General features: G+C 35.7%; 2 protein-coding genes across 3 annotated transcripts; both read left to right on the top strand.

Moving 5' to 3' along the window:
* The first annotated feature begins 660 nt into the window (after window positions 1-660).
* On the top strand, window positions 661-9,520 carry ccna1 (cyclin A1). 2 transcript variants are annotated; one of them, XM_059351441.1, is made up of 9 exons: window positions 661-916; window positions 3,774-3,932; window positions 4,589-4,808; window positions 5,373-5,488; window positions 6,325-6,551; window positions 7,820-8,024; window positions 8,111-8,224; window positions 8,315-8,442; window positions 9,181-9,520. In XM_059351441.1, exons 2-9 carry the CDS (start codon window positions 3,774-3,776, stop codon window positions 9,230-9,232), a joined length of 1,221 nt encoding a protein of 406 aa, XP_059207424.1. In that variant the 5' UTR covers window positions 661-916; the 3' UTR covers window positions 9,233-9,520. The 2 variants fall into 2 exon arrangements, with proteins under 2 accessions (XP_059207424.1, XP_059207423.1); XM_059351440.1 differs by having other exon boundaries at window positions 8,315-8,448.
* Window positions 9,521-10,287: 767 nt separating this feature from the next.
* sparta (spartin a) lies at window positions 10,288-25,175 on the top strand. Its single transcript, XM_059351452.1, has 8 exons — window positions 10,288-10,479; window positions 11,487-12,243; window positions 15,824-16,018; window positions 17,634-17,790; window positions 20,168-20,362; window positions 21,459-21,617; window positions 22,951-23,041; window positions 24,613-25,175. The coding sequence occupies exons 2-8, from the start codon at window positions 11,512-11,514 to the stop codon at window positions 24,857-24,859; spliced, it is 1,776 nt and encodes a 591-aa protein (XP_059207435.1). The 5' UTR covers window positions 10,288-10,479; window positions 11,487-11,511; the 3' UTR covers window positions 24,860-25,175.
* Window positions 25,176-25,904: the final 729 nt, after the last annotated feature.

The raw sequence follows: 25,904 nt of genomic DNA, 5'->3' as shown, positions 1-25,904 counted from the left end.
AGGTAAGCTTAACCAAAACTGGAAAATAATGTACATTTCAGAATTATACAAGTAGGCCTTTTTCAGGGAACAAGAAATGGGTTAACAACTTAACTCTATGGAGTCTTGGGCTATTTTGTCCATTTTTGAATTCTTTTCATGTCTTTGTAAGTCATTTTGTGTCTTTTTTTGGTCATTTTGTGTCTTTTTTGTCATTTTGTGTCTTTTTTTAGTCATTTTGTGTCTTTTTTTGGTCATTTTCTGTCTTTTTTGGTCATTTTGTGTCTTTTTTTGGTCATTTTGTGTCTTTTTTTTAGTCATTTTGTGTCTTTTGGTGTCTTTTTTTGTCATTTTGTGTCTTTTTTTTTAGTCCTTTAGTCCAACATAAAATGTGATTTTGAATCTTTTTTTTTTACTTTCAAAACACTATCATGCTCAATCAAGAATTTTAAAAGTTGCAAATGTGCATTAATTTCAGAGTACACTGAGGCATAATTTTAAATTAAATTCTGGAAAACTTTTGACCAGTAGTGTAAATAATTACAATTAATTTCTTCTAATGAACCCGTGCTTGTGTACTTGGGGCAGAGCTGAAAAACCACAAATGTATTTAATTTACAAATAAAGTGAATATTGATGAATCCAGTCTGGAGTTCCTGACGCAGCGCGTCATCAGTTGTTGCCGTCTGGCTCGTGATTGGTCAGAGAGCCGTTCAGAGGAAACAGCTGATGAGGAAAACCTGAAGGAAACTTTAATCTGACAGGATTAAAAACATCCGGCTGCTTTAAATCTCTGATCTCAGCCAGAGGTCGCTGTTTGACTACAAAAACACCACAAATCAGAAAGTTTCCGGTGATTTCTCCGCCTCAGTGGAATGCAGCTTTCCGCTTCATAACGCAACGTTCAACTGTTAAAACCACTTTGATCCTTTTCACGGTGAGTTTGCAGACAATATGTTTAATATGTTTAATATGTTAATAGACAGATCGGAAGCTGATGTTCGGCTGATACTCTGCTGCAGTTTGCTGCCTTGTTTTTGATTAATGTTGGTCTCAGTTTTAGTGTTTCTGTGATGGATGAACTGATTGATCTTTGTAACCATGGCAATTATGTTTCCGACATATTCATTGTTCCTGCGCACAGGCAGTGGTGGAACAAGTTTTCAGATCCCTTACTTAAGTAAAAGTACTAATACTACAATGTGAGATTACTCCAGTACAAGTAAAGGTCCTGCATTCAAAACCTTACTTGAGTAAAAGTACAAAAATATCAGCATGCGATAGCAAAATGTACTTGAAGTACTAAAAGTACTCATTATGCAGAATGGACCCACTCAGGTTGTCAAATATATTATTAAATTATTGTTTTTGATGCAATTATCTAAGCAGTGGTTTGTTTTCTCAAGCCAGGGCTCATTTTAACCTCTAAATATACTGTTATTGGTTTAATTTAATAAAATGTCTAATCACTTTAAATTGATCATGTTTTTCATGTTAAATCTCGACCTGTAAAGTAACTAAAGCTGTCTAAAGCTAAATTAAGTGGAGTAAAAATTCCAATATTTGCCTCTAAATGTAGTGGAGTAGAAGTATAAAATCACATAAAATGGAAATACTCAAGTAAAGTACATGTACCTCAAAATTGTACTTAAGTACAGTACTTGAGTAAATGTACTTTGTTACATTCCACCACTGCGCACAGGAGAGTTAAATGTTAAAAAGTGTAATTAATTAATTCAAATATTAGTAATCACATGTTAATTACAAGACACAATTCATGAATTTTATTATTATTATTATTATTATTATTATTTTCCAATTATGGGGCCAGTGAAAATTTCGCTGTAAATTAAGTACTGTTGTAGGCCTAAATTAAAAAATGGTTAGCCTTGGGCCAATATGGATGGTGCATTTTGTCCATAAAATAACCACCTAATCAATATGACTAACATATACAGTGGCGTAAAGTAACAAAGTACATTTACTCAAGTACTCTACTTAAGTACAATTTTGACTTACTTGTACTTTACTTGAGTATTTCCATTTTATGTAACTTTATACTTCTACTCCACTACATTTTAGAGGCAAATATTGTACTTTTTACTCCACTACATTTAGCTGACAGCTTTAGTTACTTTACAGGTCGAGATTTAACATAAAAAAATACATTTAAAGTGATTTGACTTGTTGTTTTTTAATTAAACCTTGTAACAGTATATTAAATAGTTAAAACGATCCCTAACTTGATCAAATTACATGTGATTACTTGTGCTGCTTACATAAATACATCATAATATTAATCCAATAATATACTTGATATATATAAAACACTCTGAGTGGGTCCATTCTGCATAACGTGTACTTTTACTTTTGTCCTCTGGTTCTGTATTTTTGCTACCTTTTGTTCACTATTATTTCCTGTTGGCTTTTTTGAGACATGTTTTGGTAGTTATATAAATAAAAATGTTTAGGTATTACAATTGCATTGACAGTCATACAAGTATGGACTTTGACACAGGACCTGAAAGAAAGGAGACAGTAGCAAAATAAGATACTGGAGCTTACTGTCATTCAATTTTAAAATATCAACCATGACTTCCCAAGAATGACCCACAAAAAAAAGACACTTGACAAATCCTCTTCAAAAACGATTATTTCCCAGCACCTTATGGTTGATATCTTGTATAGAAAACTTCCCACATCTGTAAGCTTCAATTTGAGCCCTAGATGAAATTGATATCTTGAAAATTACATTTTTTTTTCAAACTTCTCTTTATTGGGATTTTTTTTCTTTCATTCACATACAAAAATAAAGAAGGTACATGTTCATTTATGCTTGAAATCAACACAAAAGAGCAGAATGATAGTAGAAAAATAAAAGCAATAAAAAAACACAAAAAACAAACAAATAAAAAAACCTAGGTGGAGTCAAATCAAATAGCAAAACAAAAATAAGGTTTACAAATAAAAGAGATTTAAATATTAATAATACAACTCGGAGGGTGTTAATTTTTCCAAAATGTGAAGTTGTTAATTTTTCATGGGGTTATATTTGGTATAATAGTCCATAAATGGCTGCCATATTGTGTAAAAAGTATCTATCTTACCTCTCAGGATGAATTTTATTTTTTCTAACTGCAAATGTTTCATTATATCGTTCATTATAGCTCGATAGACTGATAGGAGGATTTTTTTGTTTCCAGTTCAGCAGAATTATTCTTCTCGCTAACAGTGTCACAAAACAAATCCCATTCTTCTGGTTGTTTGATAAAGAGAGATCCATGTTCACAAGAACTGGCTCTGGTTTAATATGCTTAATATGAAAGTCTCAGATAAACCTTGAAATATCTTAACCCAATAGGAAAATGACATTTAATGTGATCTAAATATTTCACTATCTCTGAAATCGGAGCAAACAAAATATTCAGTCACAAGCCTTCTAGATGGGAATAAGTATATTTATTGCATTTAACAAAATGTTCATATTATGTACTGCTGCTACTTCTATCTGAAGTGAAGAGTAACATAAAAAGTGAATACTGCAGTAATGTTGCTATTTGTTAGAAAATATGTAAAAAAATGTTTGTCTTAGCTATCAATTTAATTAATTTACGACCCTCTCAGATTGATCTTGAAGCCCTTTTCAGGTTAGGAACTAAAGGCTTCATGTACAGACAGGGAACTGACAAATACAACATAAGATAGAAAACCTTCATGTGAAGATTTACAGTGTTTCTGTTGCTTTTTCTTTCCTGCAACCATGACTCTATCTTTCCCCATCTCTTTGTTCAAAGATGAACTTCAGCTCCAATGCCCTCTGTGGCAATCGCACCAGCAAAGAAAACGTTCCTTCTTCAAACAAAAGTGATGCGCTGCAGGTCCAGAGAGCCAAGCAGCGCACCGTCCTCGGAGTGTTGTCAGAAAACGAGCAGCGCGGTCGATCCCTCAGCCAGGTGAGTAAGAAGAGCACAGTGGGCGTTTCTATTTCTATTCCCCCTCACATTTCAACTTAATTTGGCAAAGTCGATTCATCTCTCTACACAGGGAACCAAGGTTATTATAGTTAACGAAAACTAACAAAATAACGAAAACTAAAATTGAAAAAACATTTTCATTAACTGAAATAAAAATAAAAACAAGAGTTTTTTAAAAAACGATAACTAACTGAAACTGTATTGTGTGGTTACAAAACTAACTAAAACTAACTAAAATTATAGTGAAAATGTCCGTAGTTTTCGTTTTTGTCAACTTTTTTCATTCATAATTCAGTGTTTCTATTGGAACATGCAGGAACACAGTAAATATGTTTACTGAGACTGGAACCAAAATACAAAACACCCAGAACTGTAAGAGTTAATAACCTTATTGGGGCTGAGATGATAAACCAAAGGAAATAAAGGCACATAGCCCATTACAAAAAAACTAAAACTAACACTAAAACTAATAAAAACTAAACTAAAACTAAGCATTTTCAAAAAATAAAAACTAAACTAAAACTAGCAAACTCACTCTAAAAACTAACTAAAACTAACTGAATATGAAAACAAAAATTCACAACGAAATTAAAACTAAAACTAATGAAAAATCCAAAACTATTATAACCTTGCAGGGAAGCCAGTTTTCCAAGCACAGTTCGATCTCAGACAGCTCCCAGCTGGCCTTCCTGGACCGTCCCTCCAGCTCCAGCTACGACGTTTATGTTGAGGAGGCTTGTGAAGTTGTTCTGGCTGCGTCTGGCCAGGAAGTGGTTTCAGACAGCTATTACCTAGATGATGAAACTGCTGCCTGGCAAAACGAAGATTTGAGACTCCTGCTGGAATTGAGTTCAAGTGAGTGTGGCAAATACTGAAGACTTTTTCCTTGTGCAGTCTTTTTACCAACCTGGTCTCACAGAAATCCGTGGAATAGCCACGGAATTGCTCAAATTTCCGTGAAACTGACACGAATTTCGCTACAATGCAAGTTAATTTTCCCTTGGCTATTCCAACATACAAAGTGATTATGTACATTCACTGAGTGAATATTTAGAAAATAAAACATATATTTCTCGCTAGAAATGTGATCAAAATCCATTTTTATGCAGAAACTAAGTCAAAATATTGATTTTTTCACTAAAAATAAGAGAACTGTCCGCCATGTTTTTTGTTCTGACCGCCGGGACCTTGAAAGTCACGTGACTTGGAACAAACCAATAGGAACAAATATCCATGGAATAGCCACGGGATATGACTGTCATTAACTTGCATTGTAGCGAAATCCGTGTCAGTTTCACGGAAATTTGAGCGATTCCGTGGCTATTCCACGGATTTTGAGTTAAGCGAAATCCGTGGCTATTTCACGGATTTCTGTGAGACCAGGTTGCTATTTACTCAGCTGCTGTTTTGCTATTCTAGATTCAGACCAGGATGCTTCCATGCAGTCCAACCCGAATGAATCCCTGATGTCAGAGGAGGTGCTGCATGTCTCCCAGTATGCAGACGACATCCACCTGTGCTTGAGGGAGAGTGAAGTGCGAAAATGATCTGAACTTAATAATTTATTCCACTGTGTTTGGAGCATTAAATGCATTGTAGTCATAATAGTCAGGCGGTTAGGACCAGATTTAAGAAGAAAGGGGACACGCCGGACAAAAGCACCAAATTTTTTCCACATACTCTATCACCATAAGTTTCAATTTTTGGTATGAGCCACTTCATCAAGATTGCGGATTGGAGATGGCAGCCATATAAAGTCTATGAGAACCAATATATCTTCCAAGCCACTTAGAAGGTCAATCTGAGTGTAAAAATCTACATTTTCTGGGTCAAAAAATCATTTAAAGCGATTGAGAATATCACTAGATGACTCACTGTAAATAATTTGTTAGTCAAGATCTGACATGAGATGAAAGCGTTCCCTTGATTTTTTTGAGCAGTGTACATGGCAGCTAATCTGAACTCTCCCATGAATATAGACTCCAAACATTTTCAGCTCAGGATTCCCTGCTGCAGCACTTGCAGACCTACCAGTCTGGGTGAAAATGAACATATCTATTTGATCAAATAATCGTGATAGTGATATTCTCAATAGCTTTAAATGATTTCTTGACCCAGAAAATGTAGATTTTGACACCCAGATTGACCTTCTAAGTGGCTTAGAAGATAAAGCATTCCTCATAGACTTTATATGGCTGCCATCTCCGATCCACAATCTTGATGAAGTGGCTCCTACCAAAAATTGAAACTTATGGTGATAGAGAGTATGTGGAAAAAATGTGGTGCTTTTGTCCAGCGTGTCCCCTTTATTTGGCTAAGCCGCCTGACTATAATGTTTTCCTCACGATAACTGATTGTGTTTGTTTGTCAGCTGAGGTCCAGGCCGAGGCCAGGCTACATCGAGAGACATCCAGAGATCACCAACGGCATGCGGGTCATCCTGGTGGACTGGCTGGTGGAAGTCGTCGTAGAATACAAGCTTCGTACTGAAACTCTGCACCTCGCTGTCAATTATTTGGACCGCTTTCTCTCCTGCACTGCTAATGTGAAACGGGGCAAGCTGCAGCTGATTGGCACAGCTGCATTACTGATTGCTGCGTAAGAATATGTTTGTGTTTTTAAAAATTTGATATGTCCTCTGTGTAGTCTGTAGATAGCATATAAGAAGTGGACGTAGCCTCCGGGTCTAAAAAAGTGAAGCCAATGCAAAACCTGCATTCTGACTAATGGCCAGCTGGGGGCGACTCACTGGTTGCAAAAAGAAATTGGACTGTATTAAAATTCTCACTTGATTTATTACCTCATTAACCAATATTTTTTTTCTGCGTTACGAGACAGTTTGTCAGTAAACGGACCTGTATTTCTATAATACAGTAAAGGTACTGTAAATTTTATAGTAACTTACTGGCGAAACTGCTGCCAGTAATTTTCTGTAATTTAACAGTAAAAAGTTTTACAGTGCATGGTAGTTTGTGCATTAAAATAGCTAATTTACTTTTGGTTTACCTCGCTATGGAAGCTATGCTAAGCTTATTAACTAGAAGCCAGCCAAGTACAGTGAGGTTACCGGTTTAAGTAGGTATACATCATGGGTCTCAAACTCGCGGCCCACGGGCCAATTGTGGCCCTCGTGAGGATATTTTGTGGCCCCCACCTTGATATGAAAGTTTAATGTGAGTTTTATATGAATGGCACTTTACCGTGTTGTGTGCGGAAGGTCCCTTTAATTACTTTTTTTGGTAAGTTTGCGCTTTTTAAAATAATTTTGTGTCTTTTTTTGGGGTAATTTTGTGTCTTTTTTAGTAATTTAGTTTTTTTTTTCTGTCATTTTGTGTCTTTTTTGGTTAATTTTATGTCTTTTTTAAAAATATTTTGTGTCTTTTTGGGTAATTCTGTGTATTTTTTGTAATTATGTGTCTTTGTAAGTAATTTAGTGTTTTTTCAGTCATTTTGTGTATTTTTTGTAATTTTGTGTCTTTTTTGGTCATTTTGTGTTTTTTTTTTTGTAATTTTGTGTATTTTTTTGGTCATTTTGTGTCTTTTTTAAGTAATTTAGTTTTTTTCTGTCATTTTGTGTCTTTTTTTTGTAATTTTGTGTCTTTTTTTTTTAGTCATTTTGATACTGCCTCCAGCGGCCCCCAGGTAATTTGAGTTTGAGACCCCTGGTATACATGGTCACATCTGCCTCCAAAATGCCAAACTACTTGTAATTGTAGCCCATGAACCAATGGGTGACATCACAACATCCACTTCTTTTATACAGTCTATAGTCCACTCTGGTCCTAGATTGGTTCAAAAACAATTGCACTGACTTGATGACTGGTGACAGTTTACAGCCTATCGTTGTCTGATTTGTCACCTGATAGAAAATATGAGGAGATCTACCCTCCTGAGCTGAACGAGTTTGTGTACACCACAGACAGCACCTACACCAAGAAGCAGCTGGTCCGGATGGAGCATGTCCTCCTAGAGATTTTAACTTTCAGGTTGGCCGCCCCGACCACCAACCAGTTCCTTCGCCTCTTCATGTCCGTCCACTCCGTCTGTCCCAGCACAGAGAACCTCGCCCTGGTGAGCAAATCCAATAACTCCAATGCTCGCAAGTTACAGTTTCCCATGAGCCTTGATCACGATGTGTTTGTGTTTTTTGCCTCTAGTATGTAGCAGAGTTAAGCTTGCTGGAAATCGATCCATTCCTAAAGTACACTCCATCTTTAGTAGCAGCTGGAGCCTACTGTGTGGCTACGTACACTGTGAACAAATCTCTGTGGGTAAGTTTGTCCAGATCATTTCTGACTTGCTTTTTATGAGAAAATAATAAGCCAAAATCTGACTTTTCAAGCTTTTTTTTCATATTTTAGCCAAACTCCTTAAATGCCTTCACCGGTTACACCCTGGCTGAAATCATGCCCTGCATGACCGACCTCTACAAACTATACAGCAGTGCAGAGAGTCGCCCACAACAAGCCATCAGGGAAAAGTATAAGAGGTCAAAGTAAGCTCTAGTTGTAGATTTAACACATTTGCAAACAGCTGATGCAAACTAAGTCTTTGGGATCTTTCATGGTTACATTGCTGCATTGTTTTTGCAGTTATAGATAGATAGATAGATAGATAGATAGATAGATAGATAGATAGATAGATAGATAGATAGATAGATAGATAGATAGATAGATAGATAGATAGATAGATAGATAGATAGATAGACTTTATTTATCCCAAGCTGGGAAATTACAGTGTAGCAGCAGCATTACACACAGAGACAATAACAACACAATTAAATAATTAAATAAAAAAGAACAACCTAGGCATACTTCAAGCAATAAAATATAAAAATACAATAAAATACAATAAAATGTAATGTAAAAATAAAAATAAAGTGTCTAAAGAAGGAGTATGTATTAAGGAGTAGAATTTCAGTGCAGAATAAATATGAATATGCAGTATAAAAATGTTGGTGCTATGAAACAAATAAGGTGCAATGAACAGTGTGCATAAAAAACACATAAAGTGCATAACGACGGTATGTAATGAACCAGACAGTATCAGGGAAAAGTATACGAGGTCAAAGTAAGCTCTAGTTGTAGTTTTAACACATTTGCAAACAGCTTATGCAAACTATAAGTCTTTGGGATCTTTCATGTTTACATTGCTGCATTGTTTTTGCAGTGAGGATTCATCTAATTCATTTAAATGCCTGTCAGTTTCTTTATCTCTCCATTCACAGGTATTGTCGTGTCTCATTGATTTCTGCACCTGCTGTCTGGCCGTTCCTATGAATAGCTGCCCCGCCCGTCTCTGACGCTTCTGCCAGAACATTATTAACCTGACAACAAAACAAACAAAGCTGAGCCAACTGCCAATCCCATATATGTCACACTTCATCACCTTGAGATGGGTCTTTTCTCTTTTTCTTCTTTTTTTTTTTTTTTACAGTTAATGTCAATTAAAGGAATACTTTTTAATAAAACCCTTATACATGACTGACATATTTACTTTGACTACTACTTTTATGTGCAGGTGGTCATGCAAAAATATTTTTTAAAGCTGTATCAGTTGTTATATGTACTTATGGTAACACTTTACAATAACCAACTAAGTGATGTTTAGAGATGGTTTATAAACCAATTATTCACATTTACAAAGTGCTAGATACATATTTAATCTTTAAATGTTTTCAACTAATTTCTTAAAGGTATATGAATCATTTCAAAATCATTAACCTACTTAATATGGTGTTAAAAATTTTAAAATGAGTGCAACTAACACTATTAATAAACTATTAATTATGATTTAATTGTTTGTTAATGGTAAAGTAACTAGAAACTTTAATAAATAAAACATAAAATATAAAATAAAATAAAATAAAACATTAATATACCATCTATTTGTCATTTTTAAAAAGATTTAGATAGTTTAACATTAATAAATTAGCTATTTACCGTTCTAAATGGTCTATATATGGTTTATAAATGATGATTTAACATTAATAAACTATAAAAAAATTAATCTGTTTATCATTTATAAATGATGGTTATTGTAAAGTGTTACCGTACTTATATTTTATTCAGAATGATGTCATGTGGTGTGTATCATGAATTACAGCAGTTGAAGGTTTATTTTCTAGCGTTATTCTTCATATTTTACTGTAAAGCTGCATATGTGACTAAAGAAAGTAAAATAAATCACTACACCTAAAGGAAATGTGTTTTAATAAGCTTAGATTCTTTCTAAATAAATCTAAATTGTTACTATTTTAGCCGTTCTTAATTTGAAAGTGTATCTTTAGGATCACTTTTTGGATGGATTTTATTTTGAAAGGTGTTGGCCAGAAGCCATTTTTAGCGGCTGCTGCTGCGCTGAGCCGTCAGATTAACGCAGCAAGTGAAGTGAACACAGTAACATGAGGAGGAAAAGTGTTGTCACATCTATGGAAGCACAGAAGGGCCAAAACTTGGAATAAAGACTCTGAAAGAACTTTTTTTTATTGTTTTTTTCCCCGGGATATTGAAGTTTGGCTGTAGAGGTAAGTCAGACTTTACTTTATTATTTGTTTTGGTCAGTCATGTATGAATCATGTTTTCATACGTTTGATTAAAACATATAGACTATTGTACATGTTTAAACTCTGTTTTCATAGTAAATCTGCTGTCTAAAGAAGAATACTTAAGAGGTTCAATTGTAAGTCCATGTTCTTGTTGTTCAGGTTAAACCTGATGCTCTAACAACAAGCTGCCAACAACAAGCACATTACACACATTTTTCTCACATTAATAGATCTTCTCTGCCGTAGTGCGTCAGAGCACTTATGTCAGTGTTGAGGATGTATTTAAGTTTCTTTTTCTTCTCTTTTTCACACCTGTAGCTGCACATCCTGGTGACAGGTACACACTCTCCTCTGTCTCACTGCAGCTTTTATTATTTTACTCATGTTCTATGATATTTAAAGAATTAAAACTGCAGCACAAAAATAAAAAACACCCTGCTAAATTGTGTTACATGTGGGTTTTCTACATATCTTAATAGACACTACACTTTAGACACTTTCTTTTTTATTATATTTTATTGTATTTATATATTTTATTGCTTGAAGTATGCCTAGGTTGTTCTTTTATTTAATTGTGTTGTTATTGTCTCTGTGTGTAATGCTGCTGCTACACTGGAATTTCCCAGCTTGGGATAAATAAAGTCTATCTATCTATCTATCTATCTATCTATCTATCTATTATCTATCTATCTATCTATCTATCTATCTATCTATCTATCTATCTATTATCTATTATCTATCTATCTATCTATCTATCTATCTATTATCTATTATCTATCTATCTGTCTATCTATCTATCTATCTATCTATCTATTTATCTATCTATCTATCTATCTATCTATCTATCTATCTATCTATCTATTTATCTATCTATCTATCTATCTATCTATCTATCTAGGAATTAATGTAATAAAGAGCTTGAAACTGTGTTTATAGCTTGTTTCTGACCCTTGATCTCCTCTCTGTCTCCATTCTGTTAACTCTAGAGTCTGTTTCCAGTCCGTCCCCAGTATGAGTGAGCCTGCGGAGCTGCTGCTCATCAAGGACCAGTATGAGTTGGCCTTTCACTCCCTGAGCCGCGGTCTGGCTGCTGAGGAGGCCGGGAGGAGAGCCGAGGCTCTGGTGTTTTACAGGAAAGGCCGACAGCACCTCACCCAGGGACTGGAAGTCCCCACAGCGGGGGAAAGGCAGAAGGGAGCGGTTTGGGACGCGGCCCGGCAGCTCCAGCAGAGGATCAGGGACACTCTGAGGACTGTGGAGACCCACCTCTCCGACCTGGAGACCTCCCAGCTGACCTCAGGAGGCCAGAGGAGCCGTCTGCTGAAGGATCTACCTCCAAACCTCTATCCAGACTTGGGACCAAGCAGCCAGCCCCCCAGCAGCTCCCTGCACCACCTCTACCCCACCATACCCGCCTTCACCACCCCAAAGCTCCCTCCCAGGCCTGCTTCCCCTGCAGGAGCTCCATGCATGGCTAACCCCGGGGAGCAGCCTCCAGCATACACCCCCCAGCCCTCTCTGGGCCACCGCAGCCTGGCCTTCAGCCCTCCTGGAGGCCGCCTGGGCTCCGGGATGCAGCCTGGAGCTAAAGGAGACGGCAACGAGCTGATCTTCATCCCTTCTGGGGTCCAGATGTTCTTCGTGGCGCCGAGCGGGCAGGTCAGCTCCCTGTCCTACCCAGGATTCCTCCGCATCATCGCGTTTGACAGCCAGTCTGCAGGAAGACCCTCAGCGTTTCTACATGTGAGTTTGTTAGAACCTGGTCTCACAGAAATCCGTGAAATAGCCACGGATTCCGCTTAACTCAAAATCCGTGGAATAGACACGGAATCACTCAAATTTCCGTGAAACTGACACGGATTTGGCTACAATGCAAGTTAATGACAGTCATATCCCGTGGCTATTCCATGGATATTTGTTCCTATTGGTTTGTTCCAAGTCACGTGACTTTCAAGGTCCCGGCGGTCAGAACAAGAAACATGGCGGACAGTTCTCTCATTTTTAGTGGAAAATCAATATTTTGACTTAGTTTCTGCATAAAAATGGATTTTGATCACATTTCTAGTGAGAAATATATGTTTTATTTTCTAAATATTCACTCAGTGAATGTACATAATGACTTTGTATGTTGGAATAGCCACGGGATATGACTGTCATTAACTTGCATTGTAGCCAAATCCGTGTCAGTTTCACGGAAATTTGAGTGATTCCGTGGCTATTCCACGGATTTCTGTGAGACCATGTTGGTTTGTTATCATAGGGACATTTCTCAGTGAGTCTCTGTGGGTGTGGGTACGTCAGCAAAGCATTTCCTTTAGGGTGTGTGTGTGAGAAAACTACCCAGGAGAAACCACTTCTTCACTATTAGACCAGTTTTGGAACTAACTATGAGTCATTCTGTTGGAATATTAAAGTGTGTCAAATGAGTCTTTGTCACAAAGAAATGTTACATACATTCAGAACTGAGCTGTAAAGGCTGACTTGGATGCAGCATTTATTTTCCACTTTATTGCAAAAGAGTGATTTTTCCATTTATTTGTTTATATTGCACGTTTCAGCAACTTGACAACTCAAAGTGCTGTACATAAAGGACATCTCAATACAATAGAAAAAGGGACAAGAGAATGGAAAAAGAACAGGCTACAATATAAATAAATAGGCAGCGATAAACAAAAAAATGTCTTCAGTCTTGATTAAAAAAACTAAGATTTGGAGCATTTTTATGGAAGTTAGTTAACCGAATAAGGGCGTTACAATAAGGTTGCAACTAATAATGATTTCTGTTAAATTAATCTGATGCTTATTTTTTTCATCTGTTAATGAATTGTTTGTTCGATAAAAGCCTCAGAGTAAAGTAAAAATAAAATACTAATTTCACTCATTTCAACAGTCCAAAACAAACAAAACATTCAGTTAAACATAGAAGACAAAGAAAAGCTGAACATTCGTCTGACATCTCAGTCAGAAGAACCAGGGAAACTTAAAGGTTTTTTTCTCTTTTTGAGATGTTACTTAATAATTTTGAATCAACAGACATTACATTACATTAACTGACCTTTGTTTAAATACACCTGAGTGATGTGAAACAGATTTGTAGCTTGTTGATTTATGTTTGAGCAGTATTTGTCTCCACTCCTGCTGCTGTATTTGCTTAGAAATATATCTAAGTTGCTTAATCTCTTGACTTTTATGGCCCAAGCTTCCATGAATGTCTATTCACATGCTGCTCACTATGTGTTCAGATTTTTATATTGACTCAATATAAAGTGTATAAAGTAACAATAATGTATTCTGCCACCTGTACAAAGCGGTTATTATGCGGTGTGACCCATGACTGGGCCTGGTGGGCTGCTCTCCTGTGTTCAGGCCTTTGCTTTGTCTCGAGCAGAACAATGAATCCATTAACAGATGACTCTGCTCTTCTGTTGTTGTGCTGCTGGGCGGCGTCCTGCGCCCTCACAGGGGTCACGGCCGGACGGCATACCAGAGACCACGCTGCAGCAAGGCTGCCTCGTCTCTGTTCTGTCCTGGTGGGGTTAAATAATAATAATAATGTATCTTTGAGAGGGGAAACATTGGGTCCGGAGGAATACTTGGACATTCTTTGGGGTTCACAAGAAACCATCTGTTGCAGATGAAGTTAAATTGGAAAATAACTTTGGACATGGGATGGTTTCAGTTAACTTCTTACAACCTGGTCTCACAGAAATCCGTGAAATAGCCACAGATTTCGCTTAACTCAAAATCCGTGGAATAGCCACGGAATCGCTCAAATTTCCGTGAAACTGACACGGATTTGGCTACAATGCAAGTTAATGACAGTCATATCCCGTGGCTATTCCATGGATATTTGTTCCTATTGGTTTGTTCCAAGTCACGTGACTTTCAAGGTCCCGGCGGTCAGAACAAAAAACATGGCGGACAGTTCTCTCATTTTTAGTGAAAAAATCAATATTTTGACTTAGTTTCTGCATAAAAATGGATTTTGATCACATTTCTAGCGAGAAATATATGTTTTATTTTCTAAATATTCACTCAGTGAATGTACATAATCACTTTGTATGTTGGAATAGCCACGGGATATGACTGGCATTAACTTGCATTGTAGCCAAATCCGTGTCAGTTTCACGGAAATTTGAGTGATTCCGTGGCTATTCCACGGATTTCTGTGAAATCATGTTGGTTCTGTCTGTGTGGATGACTGACAGCTGTCCTGGTGGGGTTAAATAATAATAATGTATCTTTGAGAAGGGGAAACATTGGGTCCGGAGGAATACTTGGACATTCTTCGGGGCTCTTTGGGGGTCACTAGAAACCATCTGTTGCAGATGAAGTTAAATTGGAAAAATAAGATTGGACATGGGATGGTTTCAGTTAACTTCTTATGCGATACAATAAGGACTCAGAAGCCACCATCTTCTGCTTTTCTGTCACGTTTTAAAGACGAGAGAATCATTGCAAAGAAAACTGGGCTGGAAGTGTTCTCAATGACTTTTCTATTAAAACATATTTGCAGTTAACAATTAGGTTAGGTTTAGGAAAAGATCAAAGTTTGGGCTAAAATAACAATGTTTGTTATGTAACATAAATGGTGAAATAAGTGATTATGTAGGTTGTCAAATACTGACCATAGACTGTATATGATACTGACGCTTTGGGTTGATGTAAACAAACCCAAAGTGTGAGTATTTGACAAGCTGGGAATGAGACTGCATCATCTCTTATTGCACCTTTATATTATATGTGTAAGTTAAGTACAACACACAGTATGTTTCATGTAAGTTAAAATAAGTCAATGCTGACCTTTGGTTTAGAATGAGACAAAAGGGCAGAAGTCTGTGTTTGTTTGACACGTCTAGTCCGAACTTCTCCCACCACAGACTTTGATTTGAAACTGATTTCTGATACATTAAAAACGTTATAATGTGGCTCCCTGATAGCACATTTCCTGTATATCTTCAGCTCTACTGCCAAATAAAAGAGCAAAAAAGACCCCAATTTTTTCCCCCAAAAAATAATACGTTATCCAAGAGAAAATAAACTTCTCTTTAGGCTTCATTGAGAACGCAGTGGGCACTAGGTGATGTCCTTTTTATGAAGCAGGGTTGGACGTGTATGTTATTTTGTTAGAGTGCATGCACATATTTTATATATGCGTACGGCGTTTCTTTGATTGTGTTTTATTAGATATTTATTGGGTCTTATTATGTTATCGTTGTGTACTTTGTCTTGTGTGTCCTGCTGCAAAACAAATCTCCCTTCAAGGGACTAATAAAGTGATTCTGATCCAGGTGATGACCTCTGACCTCTTTGTGTTTTCCAGGTGTGTGACTGGCTGTACCCTCTGACCACGGAGACTCCGGTGCTGCTGGCTCACTCTGGGATCTTCATGTTCCCCGACAGCCTGTCAGAGACCCCGGGGTCCTACATCGGCATCGTGCTGTCCTCTGAGCTGCCTGCGGTCCAGAGAGAGACCTTCCAGGACCTGCTCTCACAGCTGGCTGACCTCAGGGTCCAGGTCAGCCTTTATGTCAAATCAAATCAAATCAAACTTTATTTTATTTTATTTTATTTTATTTTATTTTATTTTATTTTATTTTATTTTGTTTTATTTTATTTTATTTTATTTTATTTTATTTTATTTTATTTTGTTTTGTTTTATTTTATTTTATTTTATTTTATTTTATTTTATTTTTATTAATTTAGACAAAACACAACACAAATCACCAATGAACAAACAGAGAAAAACAAGAACAAAACAAAAAACACAACAACAACAAAATCACAAAACTAACCCAAATAAATAAATAAAACCACAATAATAAACAAGAACCTCATCAAAACAGACACAAACATACATCAAACATAATTACCACATAAAACACACAGTAACTTTATTTATATAGCGCTTTTCATACATCAAAATGCAACACAAAGTGCTGCACAAAACAAAACAAAAAATAAGAATAAAAACAAACAATAACAATGACAAAAGCCACCCCTCCCTCCCCCACATACACATTTGTAAGTATACATACACAAACATGCACACACACACACGCATTTAGTCATGCAAGCACACAAACACACACTCAGACTCACACACAGCACTTTATGCATTTACTTGTTGTATGTTTATGCTCTTTTATCTGTGTTTGGAGGGAAAAGGTGGTTTGTTTCCTCTTGTGACGCTGCAGGAGGAACTAAATAGTTGTTGTGTTGTGGGAAAACATTGTGAGTGAGTCACAGCTTAGAGGAATGTACGCTACCTGTTTGGCTGTAAACACATTTTAACCCATAAGAACCCAGTTATCTTTAAAGGAAAACTATGGGGGATATACCACAGACCAAGTGGGCCACATAGAACACATTTATGATGTTTAAAAAAAAAAAAAATACTACACCTTAATGTCAAAGATCTGTGATGTGACATAAACGTTACATTTGGTGTTTGTTTTCATAATATTTCTTGTTTTAAAATAAATAAACTAGACATTTAGGCCACTCAGAGCCTAGACTTTTTCAAGACAGGCCTGAAAACGTTTTTATTCAGAAAGGCCTACAAATGATAAACTTGAAACCGACTTTTTAACCTACCTCTATTGAGTTTTTTTTAAAATTATTTTACTTGTTAAGCACTTTGAGATCTGCTGATAAAAAGTGCATTAGAAATAAAATGTATTATTATTATTATTATTATTATTATTATTATTATTATTATTATTATTATTATTATTATTTTCTGCTTACAGAAACACAAATTTGACTTTTTTTTTTCCATCTCCACAACATTTATCAATATTGAGACATTAATAATGCTGATTAACAACAAATTATCAAAAATTTTCAGATTTGTTTTTTTTTAATTTATTAATAATAAATAAAAAAACAAATAACCATTTGCCTTTTTGTTTGCATCTCCATAACATATATCAAAATTGTGACAGGAAATATGGTCAGAACAAGTTAAATGCAATACAGGGAACCCTATTGATGTGTTTGACTTGTTAAATGAGTTTAATCTGAGATTCTAGATGATTTAAAGTGTTTGTTACCATAGGTTCTTATGGGTTAAAAGCATCCTACTGTGTCTGCTGCCATAAAAACTGTTTAGCAATATGGATTCCCTGCAGGGTCCAGAGGGAGCGGGGTCAGAGGTCATCAACCTGAGTGAGAAGATCCCTCTCGGCCCCAGCAAAGAGCCGGAAGGACTGACGGTCCCCACAGGGGAGAAGGACAAACCACCACTTCCTGGATGGAGCGAGAAGATGGCACAAGGAATACTGACTGGTGTGTTTCTAATAAATGAAGGGGAAATAAAAAAAACAATACTTCACTACAGTGTACTTAGACTGAATATACACAAGATTTCTTTTACAAAAACCACCACTAGAGGGCACCATATAACTATGCAGGGTAACACTTTACAATAACCATCATTTATAGTATCAATTATTTATCAATTATTAGTTTATTACACTCATTATAACATTTTTAACACCATATTAATTATGTAAATGATTTCAAAATGTTTCTTATACCTTTAAGAAATTGCTTGAAAACATTTAAAGATTAAATATGTATAGAATTTTGTAAATGGTTAATAATAATTGGTTTAACCTGTTAGTCTCTCCTGAACAGGCAGTGCTGGAATATAAGGCAAATAATGTTCTTTTCAGCTTTTTCAGGTCAAGATTAAACATAAAAAATGTGGGTAACACTTTACAATAACCATCTAAGTGATGTTTATAGATGGTTTATAAACCAATTATTAACCATTTACAAAATTCTATATATATTTAATCTTTAAATGTTTTCAAACAATTTCTTAAAGGTATAAGAATCATTTTGTAATCATTTACATACTTCATATGGTGTTAAAAATGTTATAATGAGTGCAAAACTATTAATAAACTAATAATTATAATGTAATTGTTTGTTTATGGTAAAGTAGCTATCAATTTACATTAATATACCATCTATTAAAAAAATAAATTATAGCTCAACATTAATACGTTTTCTATTTACCATTCTAAATGGCCTATATACGGTTTATAAATGATGATTAAACATTAATAAACTATCTGTTTACCATCTATAAATGATCTATTTACCATCTATAAATGATGGTTATTGTAAAGTGTTACCAAAATGTGATTATTTTAAAATCATAATGCATCATTATACATTAACCCATAAAACAATATGTTAATAAGGCTAAATGAGCCCTACTTTGACAACAGTAATCAATAATAATAATCTAAAGATCTACACTACCAGTCAAAAGTTTGGACACACCTTCTCATTCAGTGGTTTTTATTTATTTTTAATATTTTCAACATTGAACTATGAAAGAACACATATGACATTATGTAGTAAAAAACGTTTTAAACAAGTCAGAATAGGTTTCATCTTTTAGATTCTTTAAAGTTTCCACCTTTTGCTTTGATGAAAGCTTTGCAGCCTTCTGTTCTTCTCTCACCTGGATGCTTTTCATTAACAGGTGCAGCTTTTAAATGGTAATTTGTGGAATTTCTTGCCTTCGTGATGCGTTTGAGAGCATCAAAGCAAAAGGTTCAAGGCTACTGTGAAGAATCTAAAATATAAAACATATTCTGGTTTGGAGAACACTTTTTTTGTGTACAATATAATTCCATATGTGTTCCATCATGGTTCTGATTTTTTAAATATTAACCTACATTATAGAAAATATAATTAAAAAAAAAAGAATAAACATTGAGTAAGAAGTTGTCTCTCTCTCAAACTTTTGACTGATAGTGTATTTGTAATATATTTAACAAAGAGTCAAGTACAGAGTCAGACCATTCTGCATAATGTTTAGCTTTACTTTTGATTCTTTAAGTTCACTTTAATGGTGATACTTTTGCTTCAGTAAGTTTTGAAAGCAGGACTTTTACTTGTAGTGGAGTAATTCCAGTGGTGGAACAAGTTTTCAGATCCCTTACTTAACTAAAAGTACTAATACTACAATGTGAGATTACTCCAGTACAAGTAAAGGTCCTGCATTCAAAACCTTACTTGAGTAAAAGTACAAAAATATCAGCATCAAAATGTACTTGAAGTACTAAAAGTAAAAGTACTCATTATGCAGAATGGACCCACTCAGGTTGTCAAATATATTATTAAATTATTGTTTTTGATGCAATTATCTAAGCAGTGGTTTATTTTCTCAAGCCAGGGCTCATTTTAACCTCTAAATATACTGTTATGTGGTTTTATTTAATAAAATGTCTAATCACTTTAAATTGATCATGTTTTTCATGTTAAATCTCGACCTGAAAAGTAACTAAAGCTGTCAGCTAAATGTAGTGGAGTAAAAAGTACAATATTTGCCTCTAAATGTAGTGGAGTAGAAGTATAAAGTCACATAAAATGGAAATACTCAAGTAAAGTATATGTACCTCAAAATTGTACTTAAGTACAGTACTTGAGTAAATGTACTTTGTTACATTCCACCACTGAGTAATTCTGTGTGGTATTAGTACTTTTACTGAAGTAAGGGATCTGAATTGTGTGAACAGCATCGTATTGCAGTAAAAACTTTGTTCTACAACTTCTTCATCTGCTTGTACAAGATATTCTAACAACATAACAATCAATGATATTGCACATTTTTGTTTAATATCTTAATTATTTGTGTGTTTAGGAGCTTCAAAATTGAGTGTGGGGTTTGTAAAAGGAGCCGAGGCCACCGGGAGGGCCATTCATAAAGGAGCGGCCAAGATCAGGGACCACATCACGCCTGAGGAAACCGCTTCAGAGGTCAGCCCCCGCGTCCAGAAGAGCCTGCAGGTGGCCAAACAGGCCACCGGGGGCGCTGTCAGAGTCAGCCAGTTCTTGGGTGAGGCTTATTATTATTATTATTATTATTATTGGGTGAGGCTTTAACCCTTTATAGGGACTCCTAAACGTCAACCCCATTTTTATAAATTCAACCATAAAACAGTACATTAACTAGTTAAAATTAGCCCTACCTGGACAACAGTAAAATGCTGCTTTCATTAATGCATAAATAATAATAAAAAAATATATTTGGAAGTGTTTAGGAGTTATTCACATTTGGAAAAGAACCTACGTGCAATATTGGCAATAACGTTCAATAGCAGCCCTTTAAGTATTTTATGTATATAACGTATGTATATTTATGTATGTATAAAACGTCCTATTTTTTATTTTATTTATTACTAACTCCACAGTCTGTATGTTCAGCTATTGGGACGACTGAATGTCCCCACTGCGGGATAAATAAAGCCTCATCTGATCTTAATCCATCTTTAAAATGTAATCGGCTGCAGATGCAGGACACTTCTCTTGACAATATAATAACTAGAAACCTTTCATGGATATGTATGCATGTAATGTTCTCTTAACCCTTTATAGGGCTTTCCTGGAAATTGAAAATATCAACGCTGAAGTGTTATTGGAGGATATTACAAGACTTTTTGCAAAGTGTTTCATTTTTATATTGCAAATTGAGGTCAATTGAGTCATTATTATTATATTTATTATAGTCTCTTTCCCACAGCAACCCTAAACAGACAATAACGTCGTTACAATAACGTTTATTTAATAAATGAATGACATTGATGTTGTTTTTTATTTGAAATTTGATTTTGCATGTCTGCACTATTTAGTTATATATTGTATGTTTATAAGCGTTGCTGGTTCCATATTTAATGTTAAAGCAAAACATGTTTGGTATATATTAAAAGGTTTATTTGTTCAATGTTGGCCCGCGATTTTATTCAAGTTTTAAATTTTGGCCCATTGTGTATTTGAGTTTGACACCCCTGGTATATATGATAAGCACACGTAAATATAGTTGTATACTTTTTTTTATTGATAAAGGCTTTAAACCAACTATAGTGGCAGCATTGATAATAACAATAGCCACTGCTTTTGGGTTATAACAAATCTTTTTTCCCTTTCATTAACAGTGAATGGAGTGAGCACGGTGGCAGGACACGTGGCGGATAAAGTGGCGCCCCATGTGAAGAAACAGGGCGCCAAGCTGGTCCCAGAGTCCATGAAGAAGAAAGGGGACGGCCCCTCAAACTGGGATGGAGCCAAGTTTGTGGCAGCCAGCGGTGTCCACGGTATGTATCAATACAATCAATAACCCTCTATGGCAGTAGTTCTCAACCTTTTTGAGTCGCGACCCCCAATTTAACATGCATGTTGTCCACGACCCCCGCTCACTGAACACAATCTCACACACACAGTTTAGATCACCCAAAAAAGAAACAAAATGACCAAAAAAAGACACAAAATGACCAAAAAAGACACAAAATGACCACAAAAGACACAAAATGACCACAAAAGACACAAAATGACCAAAAAAAGACACAAAATGACCAAAAAAAGAAACAAAATAACCCAAAAAAGAAAAAAAATACCAAAAAAAGACACAAAATGACAAAAAAAGACACAAAATGACCATAAAAGACACAAAATGACTAAAAAAAAGATACAAAATGACTAAAAAAACCCCACAAAATGACCAAAAAACCCACAAAATTACCCAAAAAATCATTAAGTGACCAAAAAGACTAAAACACATGAACACTTTAACACAGTGGAGACAGAGCTGACTTCCAAAATGATTTGGCGACCCCCAGAAATCATCTTGCGACCCCAATTGGGGTCCCGACCCCAAGGTTGAGAACAGCTGCTCTATGGTACGGTGTTGCCCTCAGGCAACATAACCATTTTTGGCCTGTCAGATTTCTACAATGCATTTTTTTGAGTGATGCGATACTTTAAGAGGGAAGAGTCTAGGGAACCAATAGCAATGCTTTAACTTGTCACATGACCTCCAGGAGGCCATATTGAAACCATATTTTGCAGACTTTTCCAAAGGAAACAGCTTTGCCATTTTGCGCCACAAAAAATCACTCTTAGTGTCATTTCCTGACCCTTTTCCGTCTGGAAAAAAAAATATTCCTACTGATAAGTGAGTAAACCTTCATTTTTGATAGTTTTATACACTTAGACTGTTCAAGACAATCTTTCAATGGTACAATGTTGCCTAGGCAACATTCAGACAAGAAACCGGTTAAAAAAATTCCTTTTATTATGTTTTTAAATTTGATATGTTTTATATTGTACCCTGTTGAAGCTACTGAATGTTTTACACATGTAAATAGATAATGTTAAAATTAATTTCAAAAACTTTCTTTTTCACTTGTGCACCGTTATGGTACAATGTTGCCTACGGACAACAAACCTGAAAAATCTCCCAAAAAAAAAAAAAAAAAGAATTTCTTCACATTATGTTTATTTAGTCTATTTTAAGACAAAAAACATGCCAAACATTTTTTTCCTAACTGGCATCATAATGCATACCAAAGAGGGATAACATAAAGTTACACTATCACACTGTGAGATCATGATCGTAACAGAAAATGTCTCATTTTACATCCACACCAGGTTTCTCTACTGTCTGGTCCAGTCTGGAGACCGGAGCCAAGCTTGTTGGTAAAAGTGTGGCAGCAGAGACCGTCAACACTGTGACGTACAAGTAAGTTCTGACATTTCTCTTTTCTCCTTCTTGATATACACTACCGGTCAAAAGTTTTAGAACACCCCAATTTTTTCAGTTTTTTATTGAAATTCAAGCAGTTCAAGTCAAATGAACAGCTTGAAAGGGTCCAAAGGTAAGTGGTGAACTGCCAGAGGTAAATAAAAAAAGGTAAGCTTAACCAAAACTGGAAAATAATGTACATTTCAGAATTATACAAGTAGGCCTTTTTCAGGGAACAAGAAATGGGTTAACAACTTAACTCTATGGAGTCTTGGGCTATTTTGTCCATTTTTGAATTCTTTTTATGTCTTTGTAAGTCATTTTGTGTCTTTTTTTGGTAATTTTGTGTCTTTTTTTAGTCATTTTGTGTCTTTTGGTGTCTTTTTTTGTCATTTTGTGTCTTTTTTGTCATTTTGTGTCTTTTTTTTGTCATTTTGTGTCTTTTTTTAGTCCTTTAGTCCAACATAAAATGTGATTTTGAATCTTTTTTTTACTTTCAAAACACTATCATGCTCAATAAAGAATTTTAAATGTTGCAAATGTGCATTAATTTCAGAGTACACTGAGACATTAAACTGCATCATTTTCAATTCAATTCTGGAAAAGTTGGTGTGTTCTAAAACTTTTGACCAGTAGTGAAGTTGACAGAAAAATATTGATGCATAAACTGTTTTAGATCTTATTTGCAGTCTTTTTCTGATCCTGTTTCTGAACAGTAAAACAATGGATCAGAAACCAAACTGCTGTGTTGCTTTCTCTTCTTGGTACGTTGGGAAACTGATCTGCTCTCACACCTTTCTCTGTCTTTTCAGATTTAAGGGCTTAGAAAGTCTAATAAAAATGTCCAGCAACATATGACTGCAAATTGGAGTGAAGACTTGAGAACTAACAGCTGATGAACTCTTTCATGTTCACTCTCTATTTAAAACCCAGATCAAGTCACAAAAAAACCCTTAATAATTGAGACATTATTCCAAATCTAACGCAAAAGCAAACACGGAATTATCTTTCTGTTTCATTAACCCATTGAAGCCTGGAAAGCGGTTACGTCGTTTTGTAGTATTTGTATAAGCTCTCAAATACCTTTTTTCCTGAATTTCATTTCTATCTGCTACAGAGGCTGAAAAATCTATTATTTAGTAGAAGAGTTGACACTTTTTTTCCCAGAATTTTTCCAGAATTTCCAGAAAATTAGAGGCTTATTTTAAAATTGCCCAGCGATTTTTCAGGCCTCAATGGGTTGAACTGACTTTCTTGGATTCATTCATATCTAGACTGTTTTGGGTTCTTTTCTGACTTGCTTCGGTTCTGTTTGTGTGTTTCTGGGTCCACTTACTGCAGCTAAACGTCTGCTTGTGTTGGGTGCTGCTGCTCTCCAGACTATCTGTAGCAACTTTTTTCCTGCTTTGTTACTAATAAAACCACTAAAAGTGTCATCTGACTTATTCTTGACCTTTGGTGTGTTGGTGTGAATGACAACGGCAAAACATTTCACATATCAAGAAGCTCAGAATATGTATTTTCTCACACCGAACCGCTCCGACCCGACCGTGTCATTGGTGGTGAAGGTACGGTAATGATGCAGGTGCAGCCACAGACACGGGGCTCAAGTCAGTGGTCAACGTTGGAGTCACTGCCTACAACATTGACAATCTGGGTATCAAAGCCATCATGAAGACCGCCTGCAAGAAGACCGCCAAGGCCATGGTCAGGAGCTCGGACGCCGAGGGGAAGGAGGCGCAGAAACGAGAGCACCAAGCAGAGACACACGGGAAGGAGAAGCAGAAGAAAGAGGAGGAGCAACAAAAAAAATAGATTCCTGCAGGACGTTTTAGTCAGATTGATGGATGAACTCCTCATTTACATTCTATACAGCAAAATAGCCCACTCATTTGGATATTAGAGTCAATATTAAGCTGTATTAATTGCAAAAAACACTCATTTTACAAGTTATTTATATCTCTATAGGTTTTATATTTTTGTGGGAGTATATTTAGCTAGTCAGTTATTAATTTGTACATATTTTGTGTTTGTTTTGTATGCTTAAACATTAAGTTTCTTCTTGTTTTAACTACCTGAATGTATGATCTGTATGAAAAGTGCAATAATAATGCAAGAAATGCACATAAATAATATAAACTGCCATCATTTCCAAAGATGCATTTTTATATTGTGCGTTTGTAGAAGAAAAGGGTTTTTATATAGGTCGAAAAACAAACAAATATCAACTCTGTTTTGATTTAACAGTCGTGCTGAGCTCTGCAGCGCAAATTGAATGTTGTTTTTCCAATTATAATAAGATAGTCTGCGAGATAAATCAAGTGGCATTTATAGGCCATTAGTGTTAACTGTTGAATTAAAGGGCTCGGCTATACAGAGGAAGTCATTTTCAGGCCTAATTAAGCGCGAAATGAGCTTCATAAAAATGTCGGCTTGCAAAAATAACAATTATAATAATAATCACAGTTTGTGACTAATATGTAATTTACGAGTTATTTATTCGGGTGTTGTCCATAGACTGTATAAATAAGGTGTTGTCGTTTTAAACCGATGGGGAGGTTTTATTTTGAAATCTCCCGGAAGTTTGTTTGCCGGAAGTAGCCGTCTGCATGGAAACGCTGACGCCTGGATTCCACTGGATGCGTAACGGCTGCAGATCCGTCGTCGGAGCCGTTACGCACACATTATAATCAATGTGTGAGATTCCACCGACTGCAGATCCGCTGCGTAATGAGTCCGACAACGCAGGGCCATCCGACAGCCCTCGCAACAGTTGCGCAGAGCTTCTATTTTTGTCGGACGACGGAGCACTACGCATAAATTCAGCACAGAGCAGATCGTTCGGGACAGGAAGTCTTGC

The sequence above is a fragment of the Centropristis striata genome, chromosome 15 (assembly GCF_030273125.1).
Source record: "Centropristis striata isolate RG_2023a ecotype Rhode Island chromosome 15, C.striata_1.0, whole genome shotgun sequence".
Lineage (NCBI taxonomy): Eukaryota > Metazoa > Chordata > Actinopteri > Perciformes > Serranidae > Centropristis > Centropristis striata.
The sequence above is the reverse complement of the archived record's forward strand: the minus strand, read 5'-3'. Positions and strand labels throughout refer to the sequence as shown.